We start from the raw sequence: 23863 nt of genomic DNA, 5'->3' as shown, positions 1-23863 counted from the left end.
CAAACTGTGGCGGAAAAGCAGGCGGGAACGCGGCTGCGCTAATGCCTGGCGACGGCCCCTGCTTCAGACAGTTAGTTCTGTCCTAGAAACAACTATTACATAGGGGCTGGAGCGTAAATGTTGATATATTTTATTTCAGCCAGCGTTCTTTTTATTTGTATTTAATTTCGATAGAAGAAATAGCCATAGCTTGCTCAGGAATAGTCTTGGGTGCTCTAATGTCGTCACAACCTGCGACCGCCTGCGACAACCACTGAAGGACCCTTTTGTAGGCCAAATTGTAGTTTGTTTTGCTAGCCCTTGTTAGACCCCTTAAACTGTTTTATTTTTATCAAATCACCCAGTTTTATGTTAACGCAAATTAAAAGTGTTCCTTTTTTCCTGCTGTACTTAATTCATAGCATTTATATAATTATTCTGTTTGTGCTACAAGAGGAAGACATCTGTGTTGTGTTGCTTTTTAAGTGGATTGCTCTGAACAAATCTAATGCCCCTTTCTTCACACACAGACCAAAGCTATCCCACAGACATGAGAAAATGAAATTACTGCAGCAGTCAATATGGACAAGGCCTATTCTTGAAATATTGAATCAATTCCAGGAATCCATGGTGAGAGGCCTGCAGTCTGGCTGCATTGATTTAGCCCATGGTCACAATGAAATTATGACTGTATCACGACACAGCAGAGCAGGGATGAGGAGAGCTGTGTAAAGCTGCTTCACTGACACTGTGTCAAAGTTAACCAAACAAAAAAAACACAAGGAGACGAGCAGGGTTTGGTAAAAAAAGATGAATGTTTTATTTTAAGAAGTGGTGTTTTGTCTGCTTCAAAACACCATCTGTCATGTTCTCACTGCAGCTCAGCAGTGTACAAAACTCCCCTGAAATCTTAAGTGGAAAACAAGAATGAATGGAATGTTACGCTAAAACGTTATCTCTTTCTGGGTTAAAATGAGAACAGAGTAAAAAGCCAAATCCAACAGTGGCTCTAACAAGCCAACCAGAAATGCACTACTGTCATCTCAGGAGCCAGCACGCTTGGTTGTGACCTGACTATGCTCCAATACATTTGCAGCTTCACACCCACACTTACTACAAACCAGCCAACGCAGCGCTAACATGTCACTCATGCTATGTGGGAAACCTTTATCAGTACTGACCATGTTAGAAAAAAACCTTGGAGCACACATTTGCCCTTTCATCTCCCAACTTCAAGGCACATTAAAAGCTATCTCAACCAGCAAACAAGCATGTACAGGCATGTGTATGCTTTCAGTCTGTCCTAACTGGACGCCAGTCAAAAGGTGCTCGGCTCCCAACGTCTAAATTGCACTATTATAGCTTTAAAATTGGTCCCAGTCAATTGAAAACCAATTTGGTGATACTACGGTTTTTAAATTAAGAAGTCACCCACAACGCAGCTACTTTTGACGATCATTTTTGTCTAATGCAGGTGTCTGTTAAGTCAGAGATCAAACAGAAAATATATTCCACATAATGGGAGTAAAAGGTTCATCATTAAACAGCTTGCTTGGCTGTTACCTAAGACAAAAATAATAAAATAATAAAACGGACAGCTTTGCTTTGGTTTCCTCAAAAAACTACAACAGTGGGATAACCTGAAAATACACACATGAACCCATCCAGTGGGTGAATAGACGTACTATGCGGCGGGGGCCGGCAGATCGTATAATCCATGTGACAAACCAAAATCTATGGGGAAAAAAAACGTGCACGTATAACAAGAAATAAAAAAAAGGTTAACATTCTACATTTAGCAGTTTGAAACATCAGCAGGGCAGCTCCCCATGAAGTGTCCAGTCACACAAAAAAATATATATATCTGGCCGTATTGGGATGCCCTGCTGAATGTGAATGGAAGAACAAGTGGTGCTCTGGAAAACCTCTAAATGCATGCATGAAATGCAAATTCCAATACAGAAAAAAAAACTAAAGAAATGCTGTAGCTGACCTGTAGACTACGCATCTGTGGTAGGATGGACAGTCCACACAAGTCATTTTGAAATGCAAAATGTAAAACGTGTCCAGATGATCAACACATATCTGACCATTACAAATGATGAATGCAAAAACAAACCTGTCAGATTTTTTTTTTTGCTTTGTACTGCACCTTTAGTAAGTTTCTTTCAAAGCCATTTTGCTATGATACATTACATTCATCAACAGTGACAAGAAGGAAAAGGAAATGAAATCATCGTGCTGGCACCAAGATCCTGAGATGGTACTATTTTTGTTGAAGATCTTACATGAAAAATATACACACAATCATTTGATCTAGCGCTCCCGCATTTTGACCTTAAGAAATAAATACCCCTCAGTTATACATATTACCATCTAAATCTACTTAGGGAAAGTACCTAATCCCAGGTACTGGTGCAAAATAGGAGTCAGTTTTGAAGTGAGCCAGTGTTACTGGGAGTAGATCCAGCAGACCAGCAGGCCCACAGCGATGGCTGCCCCTGCTCCCACATTGAGCAGAATGGGTCTCCAGTACAGCCAGCTCTCCTGTTTCCTCTCAGAGTCACTCAGTCTCTGTTTCATCTGCTGGACCTTCTGTGAAGTGCAGGCGATCCTCTCCTCACGGTGTCGCTTTCTCACACTGAAACAAGAGTCAGCTAAGGGTTAGTAGTCAGTAAACAACAGGCTGAATCATCTCAGGCAGAGTGCTGATGATGTGCCAGAGAATCAAAGAGTTATTACATAATGAGGGACCAAACTGTAGGAGGGAGGGTTAGAGATTAATTCGTCTGAGGTCTAAAAGTCATTTTAAGGTTATATTTAAGTGTGTTGATGGAAACAGAAACATGATACTGAGCTTGTAAAGCAAGCCTGTTCAGACTTTGGAATGCAAAGCAAATGTATGTTCACAGTTAATGGTGGAGTCAGTGATCTGGAGAATGCTGGTCAAAATCAGTGAATATCTCCCCCATGATCAGCTACCTGTCTGTACGTGTGTACACACACAGTGTGGCTCGGCGAGGCTCAGATCAGGTCAGCTCGGTTACACTAGATCTGGAGAGTGTCTCCACCAGTGACACTACAGGTAGGAGGGGTGTATACTGGACAGCAGGATATGGGTCAGAGTATGGAGCAATGGAACGACTGCAGTCAAGCCAGACGTCTTTGGTTTTTGCTTGGTCAAACCAGCGCTCCTATATTCAAGCCCCGTTTTTTAAGACGGCTCAGGGCAAGCCAACAGGCACAGTGAGCGAACAGCGCTGGCCGCGTTAGTTACGTCACTATGGCGACATCGTAGCAGCTACGTCACTATAGCGACATCGTAGCAGCTACGTCACTATGGCGACATCGTAGCAGCTACGTCACTATGGCGACATCGTAGCAGCTACGTCACTATGGTGACATCATAGCAGCTACGTCACTATGACATTGTAGCAGTGGGATACAGTGTAGCTCGCTGATTAACTCAATGAAGAGGAGAAACATTACACAATAAACAGAGCTGTGCACCGACATTTATCCCTAAACACAAGACTCTCTTCACTCTTATCGAGGTGACTACACACAACAGTTTAACACAGAAATTATTCTTTTTAACCAATCAACAGACGGCTGGTAGCGCAACGGAGTCCGCACCGCTCGGTGGAAATGAGGCAAAAGGGCCCCCCATAGCTATCAACATGCCTGGCTGTGTATTAACATAATATTTTTTTCAGTGCACACACAGTACAGACAGGTAGCGGATCCTGAGGAGATATTCACTGACTTTGATCAAAAGTAATCAAGTCATCAAGTGTTCTCCAGAATGGCTGACTCCACCTTTAACCTGATACCATTCCTTTTAGCAGTCCTGAGCCGTTACTTACCCAGTGTCCCCTGCCATGCTGTGGTCTTCAGTGTGTGGCTCTCCTGCCTGCAGGTGGTCTCCTGAGGCCTCCTGGGGCTCCGGGCTGAGGCCTGGCTGTCCGTTGGGCGTGCTGTCATTGAGGTGAGGTCTGGGGGGAGGTGGTGGAGGAGGGGGAAGCTCTGGCTCACAGTCATCTTCAGACTCCACTGTCTCAGTGATCTGCTACAGGGGAGGAGAAGGAAAGGTAAGTTTCCCTACAACTTATGACAAGAGTTTTTTAGTTTATGTACTGTGATTCTGAGGAAACAATCAGCTGATTTCTCAGTTGCATCCATTCGGAAGACAGAAGTAGACACTGAGTCCTGACACTCTACCTGCTGTAAAGATACATACGTTCAATCTAATGCTTTAGAGTACAACAATCCCATGGCAATGGCACAGAGCAACACGGTGTAAATCATCTTGTAAACAGCACAAACATGATCCATGTGTAGCCTAGTAAGTGAGCTACCTGTGTGGGGGGGTAGTCTGTCAGAATGAGCCTGGCTCCCTCCAGGACAGCCATGTAGGAGAAGCGCAGCTGGTCTGGGGTCTGGATCAGGCCCATGCGGTACTCCCTCATGTCCAGTAGCACCTTGTGGATGTCCACTGAGGAGGGGTTCTTCCTCCGAGACATCTGGAAACAAAGGCTCAGCAGTTAAGCTTGTGTTGTCAGTACATACTCCTTCAGACAGTGGTACCCAGGGCTAATCTCATAACAATGTGTAGTAATGCTTCAGGGTCAGGGTTTCCTGAATGATACCCGAGAACCCAAAGGTTATCTACTGTCACTAGGTATGGGTCGGGTCACTGTTAAAGGAGGAATCAGTGATTCTGGAAAACGCTTGTTGACTAAATCAATTTACGTCAAAATCAGTGAATATCTCCTCACGATACGCTACCTGTCCATACTGTTTGTGAGCTAAAAAGAAAGCTGGTGTTCATACACAGCCTTGGCTCTATATATTGTTATGTAAAACAAGAGGGATCGCCATAGCTAGCAACATGCCTGTTTACAGGGCCTAGGCTGTGTATACATCAGATTTTGTCTTTCAGCACACACACACACACACACACACACGCACACGCACGCACACACACGCACGCACGTAGCGGGTTCACTGACAAAAAAAACATTTTTAACAGGCATTCTCCAGAATATTGACTTCACCCTTTAAGTTTGGTAGGTCTGTGGCATTATATGCAAAAGATTGGTTCAGAGAAGGCAGACCATCTGCTGTTAAGCACCTCATATCTACACACGGTTCAGACTGTACTCGCTCTTTGTTTCCCATGAGATTGATAACTATGAATCCAATGAATCTAGGAAGTTGATATTCTGCTTTTTGGAGCAGCATGTGTATAACTGGCTGATAAGAGTAACTGAAAGGGGAACAGAGGGCTTATCTGCCCTTCAGGTAACATCAGTATTTTCACAATACAGTAATCAGAGCTTCTATTTAAAAAGCCATGGAAAATGTAGTACAGTTTAACAATGGAAAAACTCCATTGTTACAGTGTGGACAGTGTGGGTGTAGTTAGATCAGATTGGTCTGACCCACCATAGTCTATCTCACCCCCTTTTCACTGTTTGTGTTGAACCCATCCAGCACTTTTATGTTGGAATGCTTCTTATTCCTCCTATGATCCATTTGAGATCAAGGACCCTTTTAAAAGTAGTTATGCATGTGTACTTATCTCATTCAGTATGAATTTCTCAAGTTACAGATTTTGATTTAGTATTCACGGCCTGTTCATAAATACTAGTACTTGGTTATCTCACTTTACAAACCGTCTAATATCATGCAACGACCATGACAGTTACATCTCATAGAAACAAAACACTGTTATAGAAAATGTGTAGTTCAGGCCAATACGATGACAAAGTATTACCTAGGAATATGCTGACACAAGGCAAATTCCCCCCCGGGATCAATAAAGCTTGTCTGAGTCTGATGGAAAAGGGCTTCATGCATTTTAGTGTGATACCAACATGCCACAGCTTCTCCTTTCTTAGACGTCACTAAGTAGGTATAATACTAACCTCAACATCTCATGTTACGCTCTTGCCATAACTTGAATTTCTTGAGAAACTCTTGAGTTTTCAACTTGAAACATTAAACCCATTGAAGGACGTTCTTGTCCTACTCACCAGAATGAGACAGGTGTCCACCAAGGCGAATGTCCCCGAGCGTCCGATGCCCGCGCTGCAGTGCACCACAGAGGGCCCGTGCTCCGGCCCCAGAGAGCCAGACTCACGCACCTTCAGGAGGAAGTTGAGGAAATCTGCAGGGGACTCTGGGACTCCAAAGTCAGGCCACGTGGTGTAGTGAAAGTGGTAGATCTCCCTGGTCTCCCCCGTCTACAACAGAACACAACGTGTGATGTGGGCCATGAGGAGGAGCGTTGCATGGACAGAGTAGCAAGTGAATGGGCCGATTTCTTCCATGTTCACAATAGTTAGACTCAGTCAAGAATATAATACAGGTTAAAAGGTCTTTAGCTTGTAGCCTCATACACGGTTTCAAGACACTGCAACATTAACAATTCCTTTAACTGTGCGTGCATTTTTGAAGAAGAAATGGGTAAAGGTTGCTTTTTAGCTTAGCTCAAATACTGGTAGTCAATGGGTTACATTAGCCTGCCTCCGCAGACATTTAGATGATAATATTTACAACATCACAAAATGATGGGGGGTATTTCATCATAGTAGCTAACGAAAGCCTAGCTCACCTGAATAAGCCAGGCTGATACTAGCGTCATCTCCCAAAAAGCCTCCAATGGTTCCACTAATGCAGGTCAGGCTTGTTTAATCAAGACTGACTTAAAGCCAGGCCTGCTCAGTGCTTAGCCCTGCTTAGGGCAATCATATAAGCCTAAACTCTCACTAAATTAGGCCTGAATTATCTAAATAAGATAGGCTTTTCCTTAATCCTGCTTGATGGAATACCCCCGCTTGTTAAGTTGTTTATTTACCACGTAATATTGAAAGCTATATTATTTGCACTTTATGTCATTTTAAAAACAAATGAATACATAAAAATAAGAAATGCTGAACTGTTCATTACATAACGTTCAAAACCAATTAAGAAAAGTCCCCCAGTCAGATTTCTCCACCTTTGATTACAGACTTTATCTGACAGCTTGCTTCTCATGCTCACCATTGTTTTTTGCAGCTGGAGCACTCGGATTGTGTAATAGGAATGGTCCTCCTCAGAAAGTAGCCTGACAACAAAGCCAGTGTCTGTGAAGGACATCTGTTGCTCCTCCGTGGTGGGCCAGTACTGCGCACACTTTTCCTGTGGGGGACAACCATGAATCAAGCTCAGTTTGGGACAGGAAGCCGCATGCCTTCCCAGTGTTTGGGAGGAGGAGATGAGCCTAAATAGCCAGTTCCCACAAAGCATTGCAAAAGATTGAACCAACTCTAACCCCTCAACCCTGATGCGATTGTATAAAGGTTCCATGGCAGTTTTTAAACACGCGGTTTCCTCCTTATTTCCCTTGGGAATTATGCGTGGGCAGAATTTGTTTTCACAATCATTCGCTGATGGAGGAATGTTCCTGTGTGCTCACCTTAAGTCTCAGTTTACCACTTGTACATATGAGACAGATGTTGGAACATCACAACTAGTTTACAAGCCAATGCTGATCCAACATGCAACTTCTTTGATGAGGGAACTTAAAACCTCTAGTGCGCGCGCACACACACACACACACACACACACACACACACACACACACACACACACACACACACACACACACACACACACACACACACACACACACACACACACACACACACACACACACACACACACACACACACACACACACACACACACACACACACACACACACACACACACACACACACACACACACGAAGGAAGGACTTTCACTGCAAAAGGAGACATTTTGTCCCTATTCTTTTACATGTACTTAAATCTTCATAGATTCCATTTTTCTAAAATTATATGTATCTTTATTCCAAACATTGCATTTCTTAATATACAACTTAATATTAAAGGGATTGTGGGAAAGAATATCATGAAATAGATACTGAGGTCAGAGGAAGTGAAATGATGAAGTCATTTGGTTGTGGGAAGTTCAGAGACGAGCAAAAGATGAACAACAATAAGCAAGTCCAAGTGGCATTTCTAAAAAAAAGAAAAACAGACTATGGTATAGCATGTTCTTGGACGCATTGGCTTGAGGTAAACTGGTGGGGCATACAGTATATCTACAGCTTTTTCTGTACTCGTAGTTGACTATTTCAACATATTTCAGTTATAAATAAACATTATAATGAATATAATTCATTAGAAATAAATATTACATTGTAATAAAGGCAAACTTGGTTGAAACTTGAAATGCTCCGTGTGTAACAAGGACATCTACAGACAAGATATGACACCTGAACACATGTACAAGTTTCCCACAACTTCTGATTGAAACAAAGAACTTGCAGGGCACTAGAAATGCACTATTAGCAGGTGCTGAGGGTGTGTACTCACATTTCCCTTTTCAATGACTCGGTTGAGCATTAGCACAGCTTTGGAACACTGCTCCCAAATCATGAGCCAGAAGTGACCACAGGTGTTCCTCAAAGGGCCCTGTGGAGAGACAGAGAAGCATGGTATCATGACAACAAGACAAAAGGATCAAATTACAAAATGACAACATTCTTCTGCAACGCTGACTTTGGCGTTTGCACTGCACCTGTACCTGAGAGAGAATGTAAGCTCTTTGGGCTTCTTCCACCATGACCAGACTTGCATTGATGTAGTCATTTTCACAGTTTTCAAGCTTCACCCGACTGTGGTCGTCTGAAAAAAACAGGGGGTGAGAGATCATAAAGCCATCGTTAGAAAAAAAAAAGAGGAAAATCCCGAAGATGTCATTCTCATTATACGGATTGGTCTCAAGAACTCACATGGACTGACGTCTCTGTAGCGGTTGAGATTCCGGTTGGCTGGAAGTTTGGCCACTTTGTAAGAGTATTCACTGGCTTGGTTACGGATCTCCTGTGAAGAGATGAAAAGTGAAAATTTGGGATTTATGACATTTTTTTTTAAAGTTAAAGGAATACTTCACCCATACGGAACTGGCATTCTGTCATTATAAAATCACTATTATAATATAATGAATGAGGTTTTTCTTCCCTCAGTCTTCCCTTGGCCCAGCTGTCCTGTTAATCCTAACCCTACATTTCCCATGTGTGATGTCAAACATGGTCAAATGTAGGGTTAGACATTTAGACCATAAAACACTCTTTCTGCCTTTTCTCGGGCTAGGATGAACCGATTTCTAAAATATTTGCACATTTATACTACATGGGATCTCAGAGTTCAATACACCTTCATATTTCCACCGGTGAAGTAGGTCTTTAAGTGGACAACAGCAATGGGAGACACACTGGTGATGATATATATGTACATAGACATACGCCTCCTGCCTGACTGAAGTGCTTGTTTCCTGTAATACTGGCTGCACTGATATAATACCACACACAGATAAAAGGCCTTCTCCATACAGTACATCTTTTGTGCTTGAGTCATTGGAACCGTCATCTATGACCGACGAGTACGACTCTGCTTTGTTCCAATAGTCATTTGTCAAATTACTGTATTGTGTGTTACACATAGTTTTTTTATTATGTGAGCGGGGTGCAGCCAAAAGAGGATCTCCATGCCTTTGCTGGACAATAGCTTTGTTATTGTCGTTTACTTAGCAACTAAAAAGGAAAATAAAACAGGACGAAAATATGATAGAAACATCTGCACGTCTCACTCAAGATGTGACCATTAATTAGCAGTTGTACAGCTTTAATTCCTTCAGTTCCCAGTGTAAATGTAAGCTCCAAGTACTGGCTCAGAAACTTTATTCATTCTTTTACTTTTCATGACTAAAAAACATTATAAAGCATTCACTGCAGAACAGCATATATCCTGAAGCTCGCCGCCTCCTAACCTCTTTAAAACTAACTTAAAATATCAGCTGGGAGGTTCTTTCTTTTTAAAATCAGATGTATTCATGCACCCATGACTCAAGACACTGTATTTAGTGAGGGGGTGATGTTGGAGCCAATTCCCCACACGTATTGATGTTTTTCCCAGAAAGCTATTTATGTATAAAGAGACTTTATTCAAAACATTGTTAATGCTTTATGCCAAAATGTTGTATTTTTCTATATTTATCTGTAGTGATTTGAAGTGTGTGTTGCTTTGGGAGCTCACCAAGACAAGTCCCAATCGACTGTTAATAAGGCAATAAAGGATTGAACCCTTAATCTATTCTCCCAATAGAAGCACAGGATAACTGCACAATTATACACATCTTCTTTTAAAGAACGAATCATAGCACATATCTCTTTCTGTAACATTTTACTAAACATTTTCTCTTTATATTCTTTGACTTGCTTTTATTTAAGTTATTTATGTTTGTGTATTTTTTAATTACTTCATTTATTATGTGCATCATCAGAACACTCAGTGTATGTATACATTTATTTATTTGATAGGGACAGAGCACTTCAGCTAACAGCATTAAAAATACAACATGCCGGAGTTAGCAAACATGCTAATTTAAATCCGTAGTCCCAGCTGTAGTTTGGTTCTGCATGTGACAAAAAAAACTGATGATAAACAAATACAAATAGAATAGAGAAAATACATTGTATTACACATATCAGGTTAAGGCTTTGTGGTCTGCCTTGCCATTGTTTAAGATGGTTCTTTAAAGTAGAATATATAGGGCATTCTCTAATTGCAAATGCAAGGCTATTCCAGTATTTACTTCTCTTTACTGACAGCATAAATACTCCTGACGACCCTCTGTGCATTTAAATGAGGTGCTGCAAATGAAGCCAATGCATAGACTTAACATAAGCACATTTAATCATTTTAAAACTCTCAAAGCTCAATCAATTATATATTTTCGTTACAATGATGAAATGAGAGATTTGTTTTTAGATCGAAAACGTTTATGGCTTCCCTGAAGAGTGATTGTATTGGTTTAAGTGATATGCTTGTAAATGAAGCAGTACTCTATGTGCCATAGAAATATCATTGAGTGTAAAAACATACATGCAGCATTAACAGTCCGTCACATATGGCCTGATATGCTGTAAATATTGTAAATGATATATAACAGTGTTAGACCCTTTTTGCATGTGTCTTTTAAAAGGTTTATTGTACAGTCCAATGTAACCCCAGAACAATTGAAGTCACGTAGGCCAGGTAGGTGAATCAGAATAAATCTGATTCTGATTCTAATCTAGCTGCTGTGGTAAAATGCATAATCTTCTTTAATCTATAATCTCATTGTTTACGGTGTGACACCGCTATTTTAACTTTGACTGTTTCCCCCACAGTAACTTGCAAACTGTGTGTAACGGGGGGGCTAGTAAACATCTCCATTTACATTGTCCCCTCCTCTTAGTAGCTGCATATTACGGGGCCGTGGCTAAAGTTAAAGCACAACAGAGAATATTATAAGATAAACGCCGGACGCTTTTAGACAGCTGGTGGTGAAACACATGCGCCTTTCTCTGGAAGTCCTGATGAGTTCTCAGAAACTGCAGCTGACGTCTGCTAGCGTCAGCCTGCATTAGCTTACCGAGCTCACTGTGCCGCCGCTGCACGTTTTCCAGCTACGGAAGTCGGCGACTACTAGCCCGGAGAGCTAGTTTTTCATTCGCGTTAACCAAGTACACAACACTACAGTATAGCACCTGAACAGTGTGATAAAGTCTACAAGATAACACGGCTGAATGAGTCGCATAGGCGACTAAAAGTAACCAAAAATCCTGGGGAAGGTGTCCGACGGGCTAGCTATCAAATTAGCTAGCTAAGTAAGTTAGCAACCGATCGTCATAGAAACACGAGAGGCCCAGTGTCCCGACTTACATTGTAAAGGTTCTGCCATCCCATGGACGAGTCAATGTCTTCAAATTCCTGCTCCATTGTATTGCGATTAGTGCCCCGAGACACTTGGTAGATGATCACAGAGTGTTTGCAGCACCGTTCACTGAGTTAGTCCTTTCTGTAAGCCATCTACACAGCAGTATGTGTAACCCTGGGGATCCCTGCGGGGAGTCTGCTGCTGCTCCTGCACAATACTGCCTGCACGCGCACACGCGCACTCACTGGGGTTGCCAGTTACGTGTTTATCTCAACCTACCCAAAAAATAAATAAAATAAAATATTCGACTTACTTACTGATTTGTGTGAGTATAAGCTTCGACATTAACATTGCAGCCAACTTTATTTATTTATTAGTTGAAGATAAAGTTGATTTTTTTTTAAATATTTTTTTCACATTAGACAACAATTTTAAGAAAAAAAATACATTAGCATGCACTATATATGAACATTTTACAATCACTTTTGTCTACAGCCCTTTCGTTTAAAGTTGCTCGTTATGAGTTGCACACTTGTTGCAATATAGATTTAGGTAAATATCCTGCTAAACCTGGCAACCCCGGTGACCGGAGGAGGACAGTTTGGTCAGAAATGTAGCTGTTATTCGGCAGAGTAAACTAATGTTAATATTGCAGCAGCTGTGCGTTTTATTGTTTCCCTTCAAATTACATGTCTGTCGTTTGGTTCGACATGTGCTGTTCCAACATAAAAGTTATCATAAAGTACTAGAAACATGAAATACCCACTATAGGATTTAGCCTACCTAAAACTGATGTGAATGCGCCCCTCTGTGGTCATCACCGGTGCACTGCACGCAGACACACTCACTGCACACACGGGACGAGGACCCGCCAAACATACACATAAGCAGACACATGACACGCAAGCTAGGACACCAGTAGCTAATGTTGCTCGCATATTGTGGTCTGTAATCATGTTTGTAGCGCGTAGCATCGCTGCAGACCATAAAGACCTTATTCACGATGTGTCGTATGATTTCCACGGCCGGAGAATGGCAACCTGCTCCAGCGACCAGAGTGTCAAGGTAATGTTGGTGAAGTTGGCTAATGCTAGCGTTAGCTGTCAGCGCTAGCTTATTAGCATACAATACATTATCAACATCCTCAGCTCACTGTTGAATTAAGTCTCTCCTAATTGTCCACCATATGTTGAAATCAATATAGTTAAACCATTTGCTTAATACACCTTTGAACGTCGAAGGCACCTTTACTTTCCTAAATTTAGCCGGTTGCTAGCCATGGTACCTGCAGCATACGAGATAGCCAGGTTAGCTGTGTACACAGTGTAATTGTGGAAACTTGGCTGCTATCAACAACATGTGTTTGAAATACCCCTTGCGTGTATAGTACACCAAATTCAGGTTCACAAAGTGAAAAGCTGAGTGTCTTATGTTGCCAGCATAACAAGCGTGCACACATGTGATGTACTTTAATATCGTCAATATTTGTCAGCATTGTCCCATATCTTTTTTCTCTTTAGGTTTGGGACAAAAGTGAGAACGGAGAGTGGCATTGCACAGCCAGCTGGAAGGTAAACCACCGACCCCTGCTTGATCCGTTTGAACTGCTAACAGCTTTCCTACTAAAATATCATGTTATAAGCTGCTGCTTGTCTAATGGGATATTACATTTGCTTAGTTTCCTTTTACCTTCATCTTGTACTCTTGTTTCTCTTGAGGACTGCTGGTGTTCACTGTTCAATCTCTGTTCTCTTGTGTGCAGACACACAGTGGATCAGTGTGGAGAGTGACCTGGGCTCATCCAGAGTTCGGGCAGGTTCTGGCTTCCTGCTCCTTTGACAGGACTGCTGCTGTGTGGGAAGAGATTGTCGGGGAGTCGAATGACAAGCAGAGAGGACTGAGCCACTGGGTAAGTACAACTGTAGCATTTCTGAATCAAATAAATGTATTCATTTAGTTAATGAACTCCTGCAGTAATTCATAATAATGGAACCCAGTATGGTGTCCTTATGATAGTTAACCCTATGAACATGAAAACCCTAATTCCACACAGCGGTTCGGCACTGCTCGGCACACGTTTCTTTGTGTTTCCACTGTGAAAAGTTGGGAAAGGTGCTGAAATAAGCATACCATGCGGCACCTATTTTTGTTAGCTTTTCGTTGGGGCACCAAGCCAAAGGGTCCCAGAAGGGTGAAGCTTCACGCTGCTGTCCCTTCATTGGTCACCAGAATCATCTTTTCTGTGCAGGAGATAAACCACAGTGTGTAGTCACCTTGACAAGAGTGTAGAGTCTTGTGTTAAGAGTGAAATGTCAGCGCGCAGCTCTCTGTTTACTGTTTGGTGTTTTCCCTCTTCATTGTGTTAATGAGCGGGCTACACTGTGTCCCGACAAAGAAAAGGTACCGTCGGTAGTGGAAACCCGAGCCAAATCTAGGGTAACCGTGCCCTGCTGTGCCCAACCGAACTGTGCTGCTCAGTGGAAACGAGGCAATAGTCTACTGTTCTGACCCAAGTATTCCACATTGTTCCGTTGTAGATAAAGAGAACCACACTGGTGGACAGTAGAACCTCGGTGACCGATGTGAAGTTTGCCCCTAAACACATGGGCCTGATGCTGACCACGTGCTCTGCTGACGGAGTGGTGAGGATCTACGAGGCTCCTGATGTCATGAACCTGAGCCAGTGGTCCCTGCAGCACGAGATCTCCTGCAAGCTCAGCTGCAGCTGCATCTCATGGAACCCGTCCAGGTGAGACTGTGGGGTTTGCTTTGTATCAAAAACTTTTTTGATATGAAAAGAGATAGAGGCTTTCCAATTCTTCTTCGTTTCCAGTCCCAGCTGTATTGCACCAGAAAAGTGAATAACCATAGAATCCGGTGTATAAGACACACTTTTAGTTTTTTTTCCATTGGGGGAGTGGGGGTGCGTCTCATGCCAAATCCGACCTCACACCGGACGACTTCTCACACGATTTGACAGTCGAACACAATTTTCCAATGTTGGAATGAAATCTCAAGAGTCTTGGCTCTAGTTGTGCCGTGCGTCCGTAATCTCAGTCGTTTGGTGTGAGGTGGTCAAATGACAACAGAATGTCCCCCGCTCGGCTCTACAATTTTGAATGAACTATTTTTTTATTTCCTTAATCACAATGGTGTTTGCAGTTTTGAACGTGTTCAGGCATGCCACATGATAAGAGCATACACTGATTTATATGTACTTGTTTAAGATAAGAGTCCATCCAGTCCACTTCTCCTGCTAATTTATTTATTTATTTAACTGAAATCACTGTTTATCCCTGGTAAGTCTTTTAAAAGTCTTCTAGTGTGTGGTAGGCTTTATATGCCTGTGCCACCAATATACCAGTATAAAATGCAGAGGGATTTTAATGTGCTGCGGTAATTTACCCAAAAGATGGCGCTATATTCAAGCTTAAAGGCCTACTTCACCGGTTGGAATATGAAGGTGTATTGAACCCGGAGATCCTATGAAGTATAAATGTGCAATTTTTTTTTAAATCGGATCATCCTAGTCTGAGAAAAGGCAGAAAGAGTGTTTTATGGTTTCTCTTTCTGTGATGTCACAGAAAGAGAAATGTAGGGTTAGACAGTGAGACCATAAAACACTCTTTCTGCCTTTTCTCAGGCTAGGATGATCCGATTTCAATTATTTTTGCACATTTATACTTCATAGGATCTCCGAGTTCAATACACCTTCATATTCCAACCGGTGAAGTAGGCCTTTAAGCTTTGTCAGGGCTGTACAGTGCGACAGTTCTGATCGCATTTGCTACTGGAATTGATCACGTGCGATGATGAATACAAGTCCACTCGCACTAGTGCTAATGAGCAGATGCACAACACTGCTTAGAGGGCTCTTCAATAACTATCTCCAAATGCGGGTAAATGTAGTCTTTGGCTGGTGAAAGATGTGCGCTCTGGATCTGTGCTTGTGCGGCGATATAACCGGAAGGAGACGGCTCTTTACATTACCGCAGTTAAGTTAGCGCGTGTGCAAGCAGAACATTTCCTGTGCGCCTTCACATTAAAAGCCTGTTACTAGCCAAACATGAGTTCACTTTTATTCTGAAGCCGGTAAAACAGGAAGTTAGCGCTTCAGCTTGCAGTGCTCTAGCTACAAAGGCAACTCATTCAGCTGCAGAGAGTTTGAAATAAGCCACTGAAGAACTACTCTCAGCACATTCACAACAACCAATTTAATTTATCCTAAATTTTACCAATATGTATACTTATTCATTTAACAAGCTATGTTTAATGTTTTAAAGTTTGGTTTTAATTAACAGAAGGACATTTTCTATTTTTGTTATTATTATTAATATAATAATTATATATACAAAAAAATATATAGATACAGATATTATTTTTATATTCTTATGGGGAGAAATAATTCTGAATCAGCAAAAAATTGCAATTGGCAGGTTAGATTCTTTTGTCTAAATTGCAATCAGTGCAACCCTATTAATTTTTCTACAATTATTACTGCACACACTAGGATATAATATTAATTGTGAATCTCAAATTAGACCAAGATGACAGCCTCAAAGGTAATTAGAGCGAAATGCAAGGGTTAAGGTTATGCAAGTTTTCGAACATACTTTCTGTGCTACCAAATTTATTTTTGTGCTACTGATTTTTTTGGCTTGCTAGCACCAGTGCTACCACCTAAAAAAATAAGCGTACAGCCCTGTTTGTCATAGACATTGCCCCATCAATGATCGGTGTGTGTGTTCTTTATGAAGCAGCCCTGCAGGCTATGAGAATCAAATAACCGGAATAAAATAGGTTATCTATCTGTATTACTGTATTTAACGTTAACAGGATAGTTACTCTCCCAAATTCCGTGGACTATTTCCAGAATATGTGAACACCTCTCACACTGACAATCTCCTGCTGTGTGCTGCATCGGTGAATAGGTAGATCTGCACTTTCTCTGTGTCGGATTCTGCAGATATTTTTGGAGTGCATGTGTTAAAGAAATGGCTTAGCTGATACATTTCTGTCAAACTCCAATGAGATCCATGATGTCAGTGGCTGAGAAGGCTGATAAATGGATAACTTATTAAAAAACACATTTTATTTTATTAATACCTGTGTTTTCCCTACTTTGACAAGTCAAAAGTTCTGCTGTGAAAGTGGCGTATTCTTTTGGATCTGAAATCGAATCATTTTTAGCACTCACTCACTCACTCACTCACTCACTCACTCACTCACTCACTCACTCACTCACTCACTCACTCACTCACTCACTCACTCACTCACTCACTCACTCACTCACTCACTCACTCACTCACTCACTCACTCACTCACTCAGCCCTCTGAAGCGTCCTCATGTTGAAGGGGCAATCATGTGTTCGTCACAGGCATTAGAAAGTGAAACATTTGGTCAGATGTGTTTTATTCACTACTGAGGGCAGTTCAAACATTCTGGTAGATCAGTGTCAAATTCCTGACATTCTTTAACTTGACCTTTTGAAATGCGATGTTTTTCTGCTGCTGACCTCTGAACCTGAACTGTGACTCTCTCAACAGCCTGTCAGATAACACAGTGGAGTTTAAGGATGTGTAAGTGTAACCCTGTGTTGTTTCTTCTCCTCAACACACAGCTCCCGTGCCCACCCGCCTATGTTTGCAGTAGGGAGCGATGACAGTAACGTTGTAACCTACGGTGGGAAAGTTCAGATCTATGAGTACAATGAAAACACAAGGTAGGTCTTCATACTTTTATAAATATAGAATTGAACACTATCTAAAAAAATGTTTTTGTAAGGATTAGATTAGGCAACTTTATTGATGCCAAGAGGGACAATTCATTTGCAGTTTACCACATCCACAATCACACCAACAACATGTCACAAGCACAAACAGAAGTTGAACAGTAAGGTAAGGTTAATGAGGTTGAATAAATAAGAATGAAATAAATAGCAATACAATAGATAATGAATACACATTGTTACATGTATTATCATGTAAAGGTACTGACACACTTTTTTCATTTGAAATGACTACCGTCTGAGTTTAATAACATGCTGAGGTTGGCTAATTAATAATTGTTACAAATGTTTTTTTTGAATGTTGAACAGGAAATATTCCAAAGCTGAGACGCTGATGACCGTCACCGATGCGGTCCACGACATAGCGTTTGCCCCAAACCTGGGGAGATCTTTCCACGTGCTCGCCATCGCCACCAAAGATGTCAGGATCTTTAAGCTTGTGCCTATGAGGTGACTGATTCCTATTTTTTTTTTTAGCCTGCTGCATTTCACATGTCACTGCATCCATGTCATGTGATTTGATGCACTGCTGCAGGACAGTTCACAGTCAGTGCAGTTACATGGGACAACTAGATTGGATTAAGACATGTACCGAACTTGCCACTCGAACTCGAGTATACATAGCCTTTCAAATATTCGATAAATGGCCGGAGCATTGCTGACTCCGCTATACTAGGTGGCGCTGTAGCCCTTTCAACAAGTGGTTATAAAGCCACGTCCGGTTCCTTTCCGGCAACAACACTACTATTTATTACGTCGTCTCCGTCCACTTCCTTGTGAAATCCTCCGCAGGGATATGCGATATCTATCCCGTATACATGCAGGTAGAATGCCGACTATGAACGAGTTATCTAGGTGTTCTTATCCGACTTCTCTTGTGCGTTATTGTGCCGATTTGTGTCCGAAGTAGATCGGATAAAGGTGTTTACATGCATTTTACAAGTCCCGTTGAAGTCTTATTTGTTTATTTACCCGATTATGAGTCTGCATGTAAACGCACTAAGTGACAGAAATGAGAAGGTTCCATTATGTCACTGAATGTTCCCTGACTCTGATACCATCCAATAGGAAGGAGAGCACGTCCACGGGACCCACCAAGTTGGAGGTGCAGATCGTGGCTCAGTTTGACAACCATAACTCTCAGGTGTGGCGCGTGAGCTGGAACATCACCAGCACCCTGTTGGCCTCCTCTGGGGACGACGGCTGTGTTCGCCTCTGGAAAGGTAGTAGTCACTCTTAGCTGCACTCGATGACTGTCTGCCGTCTTCTTATTTTAGTTACCTCTGTACGGGAAGTTATTTTATGTGTAACATGTATAAAAAAAAATGTTTTTCCAGTGAGTAAAAAGTTGTACTCACCAGGTTTTAAGTGACTTTGGTCCTATTCCCAGCATCAGGAAATATTAGAATTTTACACAAGACCAATCAGAAAAAAGTATATTCTAATATTTTGAGCTACTGGATTTTGGATTTCCATGAGCCTTGATCTACAACCATCAAAATTAAAACAAAAGAAAGGCTTGACATTTTCCATTTTTATGTGTCAAAAACTTTTTCAAAATATTAAGTTTTTTTTATGCACCTGTACATGTACACTTCAGGTGAGCAGCAGCGTGTGGCTTTATTACCTGTAAAGCTGTGTTCCCATAAAGCCGATGCTCGCAATGCCTCTCACTCCCAACGCCTCGAACGCGGCGCTTGATCATATTTTGGTTAATTGAGTCTATAGCGCCTATATTCCCTCCTGCTATTTTATTTCCCCTACTCAACCATAGCTGAGATCAGACCTGGCACAACAGTGTGCATTTCAGCACAAAAACAACAACAACATGGCCAGCAACTGTGCCAAAAGACAATAAACAGCGACTGAACGGCACAACTAGCCTAGCATTAAAACTGCATTGCATAAAGACCCATGCCGCTCGGAAATACACACAATTAACAGCAAGGCAGCAACATACAAAACACATTTACAGCAGCATTGTGTGTGCAGCGGCACAAAATAAAGGCAGACATTCTCCTACCTGTGCGTGACAGGGCGCTGTGTCTGGTGGAGGTGAACACCTTTACTTCACTGTACTTGTTGTGAAAGTCCACACAGACTTAGCCGTCATGTTTGGGTTCACAATATCCTCCAGAGCTGCACATAACCGACTGAGTTTAATGCTAACTGGTGCTAACTTGTTTTATTCGGCTAAAGCACAGCCGCACAGCTTATTCACTGAATTAACCAGGAAGCCCAATCTCCTCACTCACTTTCCCCACGTCTGCTCTTTCTTGTAGATCCCCCGAGCGGCTTTCATAAAGCACTGGCTGCCCACACAGACATTTTTCTCCCCCGTGTTTCTCAGCCTCTGTGTACACTGTCGTCTGTGTAGATGTCAGTGACGTCAGGTCAATCTCCAAGCTGATTGGCTATCGCCGATAAGTGTCACGCTTCAACACGTTGAAAAGTTCAATATTTTCAACTTCACGCGTTGGAGGCAATAGAAGCGATTTGGCCAATGATTTCCTATGTAAATCTGCTTTCATCACGATCATCGCGTTTCCCTGTTAACACACCTTAAAACCTTTTACCAAATTGTTAACTTCTTGCTATGAAAAGTTAAGCTGTTGATCAAAATCAAATTCTTCCATCAGTATTAACCCTCTGGTTTGTATGATGTGCTTTGATTGACTCCGTGATCATGTTCTCAGCCAGCATGAACACTGATTTCTTCCTCCTGCGTCCCTCTGCAGCTAACTACATGGACAACTGGAAGTGCACAGGCATCCTGAAGGGAGACGGCAGCCCGCTGACAGGCTCGTCAGGCCAGCCCACAGCCATGAGCACGGTGGTGGGCTCCTCAGTCCAGACCTCCCAGAACACTCTCAACGGGATGTCTGCAGGAAGGTAGGTGGTGTGGTGCGTCCGCCGCCACTCACCCCAACCTAGAGCCAGTCAGAACTGACACCTTCTAATGCCTCACACTGACTGGGAATGACTGCAGCTACTCACTACCCCCCGGGCCTAGCACTGACCGAATGTTGCACTCACGCAAAGAGCTTGGCTTCCAGCATAGACTGGTTGTGGAACATGGAAGCCTGTGGTGGTGGTGGAGGAGGATGTGTTGTGGTGAATTTCTTTTTTTATTTGTTATTATTAAATAATTTCCTGTTGATTTATACTGATGCATGTTGTAAAAAAGAGTGGTTTCATATTTCCACTTTGCATTGTCAGTATTTGCGCTAACACCATTTTTTTTTTGGTATAAAACATAAAATAAACCTGTTTGTATAAATTTGATATGTGACTTTTATTTCAGATTTTAGGGCTGTTTTTTCGGATATACAGCAGCAGCAATTTAGATTAGCTTCAGTCTGGTGCATCTCGCCATTTCAAAAATGTGATGACTGTTTTCTGTTTGAGGTGACCAATCAAATCAAAACTTAGTAATACATTTCTCAATATTGACTTCATTCCACTTCATTTTAATGTATCTTTTCTTAAGAAACTATTGCCAATCTCTTTGCTGAGCAGATGAACAGCTTTAAACATTAACATTATTAACCAACTGTGTTAACACAGTGAAAGTAATGGCTTTAAAGAGAGACAATGTAATGTACAAAACTAATGAAGAGCTCTACCACAACTTAACCAAGGAGCAGGATGCTCACACACAAAGCCCTACCTCGACAGCTTACAACATGGTCAAATTCACCCTTTGCCTCTCTGTCAACTCATCCACTCATTAATGCCGTGCTCGCTCTTCAGCAAAAGTTACATAGCCTTGCTTTAAATAAACAGACATTACCATTTGATATGAGAAACTTTGTTAAAAATGCCATTGGTTGGGGGCGCCCTTAGCTCAGTTGGTATGGCGTCCCCCCCCGGGCCGGTCCCAGCAGCAGACCCGGGTTCGATTCCCGCCCGCGGTCGTTCTCTGCATGTGACTCCCCTCTCTGCCCCATTTAACCTCTGTCTCTGCACTATCAATAAAGCATAAAAATGCCCAAAATATATATATATAAAAAAAAAATGCCATTGGGAAAAACTGCTGACACAGAGTTGACATGTGGCTGTATTTATGTTGAACTTAATCTAACTTCACATAACCTCTGCATTTACATCTTGAGTACATGATACTCTAATCAACAATTCTGATTAACTTTGCAACCAACTTTGATTATGTAATGCATTTTGTAAAAGTACGTATTCCATGTTGACAAATGTAATGGAAGGTGGGTTTTGTTGAAGTAATGTGGTGTTGTACTGCTTGTTGCATGCAGGATTGGCAAGAGAGCTCCCTTTGCCCCTCCCCTGCGGCAGCTGACCTCTCCAAAGACATACCAGCATCCTGCATATTATTACTAATGTCTCCTCTGCGTCAGCTGCCATTTGCCCTCGTGTTAATGCATTTGAAATATGTGTGTGAGTCATGTCTTATTACTGAATACTAAGTTGGGTATGAATGGTTAAGGGGCGCTGTTTTAGCATGAACACTGCATGGATCTGTCCTTCACAGCTTCCACTTTGTTTAAACCTCAGCGTGTTGTTTACCAGTGGTTCACCTCTTTTAAAGGAATAGTCCAACATTTTTTTTTTAGCTTGTCGCCTCACTCTCGAATTCAAGACAAGGTGACAGAAACCATTCATGTAACTGGCCATGCATTTTATGAAAAAGAACTAGGCAAAGGTCAATCGTCACTGATTAGCATTTCACAAATACTAGAGCGCAACATAACATGGTAAATAAACAATTCCCAACAAGCACACAGGGCCATTAGTGATGTTATTATAACGTTTTCCTTCATGACTGTTGGTGGAGGCAGGCTACTACTTCCCATTGACTACAGCTATTTGTGATAAGCTAATTTAGCGTTAAGCCACCTTTTGCCATTGTCTTCTTAATAAAATGCACCGTTTAAGGAATGGTTTCTGTCCACTTGCCTTGAACCTGAAATTGAGGTAACAAGCTAAAACATTTTTGAACTATTCCTTAATACACCTCTATAAAATATACCTTTATCGCTACTGTCTGTCATTCTCCTATCCCCCCTATTTTTTTGTTAAGTTTTGTTTCTGGAGCATACATGCATCCATTCATCTTTTAAATCTCATTTCCACTTTCTTTCATGTTTTTCCTCTCTATGTCTCCCACTGTCACTGTCTTCTTCCCTGTCCATGTATCCGTGCTCTACGTCTCCTTCCATTTTGTTTCTTGTCCCCCCCGTTGCTTCAGGTATTTCTTTCCTCCTCTGGACCCTCCCAGAGAAGGGAGCAGGTACGGCCACCTGCTGCCTCCCTCCTCCCTCATAGAGCCCTGTGACACTGAGCCCTGCACTCAGCCACAGCAGCAACAGGCTCTTCTGCCCCACAGATTCTCCTCTAGAGCCCTGCTGCTGCCCTTACCAGAGGCTGATTGACAATGATTTTTGGGCTGTTTTAGCTCAAATAAATAAGAAGTGACATTGGGCCACACAACTGCCTTTCATTTTCTAATAAAGAGCCTAATTTTTTCTATGTTCTGTTTGCACATGTTTTTTTTCTTATTTTCCCAGTTATGAGTCTACATGAAAAATAAAAATAGTAATATTGGAAATGTCATGAAGATTCTGTTAACATTCACATTATATGACCAGGATAGACATTTTTATAATTATATATATTTAGTCTGAATAATAAAACAAAAAATGTTGCTTTGTATTTGAGTGCTTTAAAGGTACATCAATGCATCGTTTTGTTGTGTTGTGGGGGTCGTTTTTTTTTCTAGAGCACACTGTAAACCTCAGCCATCAGTGCCTGCAGAGGAAATGTTGAATGTCTAATTATCACTCAGTGCTTCTGGAGGTTTAAAATTGCACACTGTGGAAGTCAGAATAAACTGCTTATGATATTAAAAAAAATATTATTTTTGACTTTTTCCTTTACATACAGACACAGAAACTGACGTCATCCGGACATGTGAGACAGTGGGAAAAAAGCACATGATTCACTATCACACGTTTCTATTGATAGAAATGGATCCACTTTTTTTGAAACAGGACATGGGTGAGACAATCACAATTGTTGACAATAATATCCTGAAGCATATGAACTAGCATGGTGGTTTTCTGGACTGTCAACTGAACTGTATGGGGCCTATTTTAATACACTGAATAATCTGGAACGTATTCAGATTGCCCTGCTCAAGTTTATCCGAGCATAGAATTGATCCCAAAGAATTCATGGGTTTTGTGTTACTGAATCTCACTCACTTCCTAAGGCAGATCAGCTGATGAACACATGTGAATGTTGTGCATTTCTCCTGCCAGTTTTAATC

General features: G+C 41.7%; 2 protein-coding genes across 4 annotated transcripts; one reads left to right on the top strand and one right to left on the bottom strand.

The window, feature by feature from the left end:
• Nucleotides 1-797: 797 nt before the first annotated feature.
• ptpn2a (protein tyrosine phosphatase non-receptor type 2a) lies at nucleotides 798-11980 on the bottom strand. Of its 2 annotated transcripts, none has more exons than XM_080038781.1 (9): nucleotides 11779-11980; nucleotides 8805-8895; nucleotides 8597-8697; nucleotides 8386-8484; nucleotides 7027-7164; nucleotides 6018-6227; nucleotides 4338-4502; nucleotides 3846-4048; nucleotides 798-2620 (listed from the first exon to the last, which is right to left on the bottom strand). In XM_080038781.1, the coding sequence occupies exons 1-9, from the start codon at nucleotides 11833-11835 to the stop codon at nucleotides 2431-2433; spliced, it is 1254 nt and encodes a 417-aa protein (XP_079894907.1). In that variant the 5' UTR covers nucleotides 11836-11980; the 3' UTR covers nucleotides 798-2430. The 2 variants fall into 2 exon arrangements, with proteins under 2 accessions (XP_079894907.1, XP_079894908.1); XM_080038782.1 differs by having other exon boundaries at nucleotides 3846-4045.
• Nucleotides 11981-12634: 654 nt separating this feature from the next.
• Nucleotides 12635-23330, top strand: seh1l (SEH1-like). Of its 2 annotated transcripts, XM_080039170.1 has the most exons (9): nucleotides 12635-12838; nucleotides 13294-13344; nucleotides 13536-13682; nucleotides 14311-14522; nucleotides 17395-17496; nucleotides 17872-18012; nucleotides 18631-18785; nucleotides 20301-20454; nucleotides 22784-23330. In XM_080039170.1, exons 1-9 carry the CDS (start codon nucleotides 12728-12730, stop codon nucleotides 22965-22967), a joined length of 1257 nt encoding a protein of 418 aa, XP_079895296.1. In that variant the 5' UTR covers nucleotides 12635-12727; the 3' UTR covers nucleotides 22968-23330. The 2 variants fall into 2 exon arrangements, with proteins under 2 accessions (XP_079895296.1, XP_079895295.1); XM_080039169.1 differs by lacking the exon at nucleotides 22784-23330 and having other exon boundaries at nucleotides 20301-20847.
• Nucleotides 23331-23863: the final 533 nt, after the last annotated feature.

Source organism: Ammodytes marinus (genome assembly GCF_949987685.1).
Source record: "Ammodytes marinus genome assembly, chromosome: 13".
Lineage (NCBI taxonomy): Eukaryota > Metazoa > Chordata > Actinopteri > Uranoscopiformes > Ammodytidae > Ammodytes > Ammodytes marinus.
The sequence above is the reverse complement of the archived record's forward strand: the minus strand, read 5'-3'. Positions and strand labels throughout refer to the sequence as shown.

Excerpts from the sequence above, each read along its gene's own strand:
- ptpn2a (XM_080038781.1), bottom strand. The coding sequence starts at position 11,835 with ATGGAGCAGGAATTTGAAGACATTGACTCGTCCATGGGATGGCAGAAC. Across the intron at positions 7,165-8,385 it reads GAGTCATTGAAAAGGGAAAT|GAAAAGTGTGCGCAGTACTG; the intron begins GTGAGTACACAC and ends TGTCCCCCACAG. Across the intron at positions 4,503-6,017 it reads TGGACACCTGTCTCATTCTG|ATGTCTCGGAGGAAGAACCC; the intron begins GTGAGTAGGACA and ends CTTTGTTTCCAG.
- seh1l (XM_080039170.1), top strand. The coding sequence starts at position 12,728 with ATGTTTGTAGCGCGTAGCATCGCTGCAGACCATAAAGACCTTATTCAC. Across the intron at positions 12,839-13,293 it reads CCAGCGACCAGAGTGTCAAG|GTTTGGGACAAAAGTGAGAA; the intron begins GTAATGTTGGTG and ends TTTTCTCTTTAG. Across the intron at positions 18,013-18,630 it reads TTTAAGCTTGTGCCTATGAG|GAAGGAGAGCACGTCCACGG; the intron begins GTGACTGATTCC and ends ACCATCCAATAG.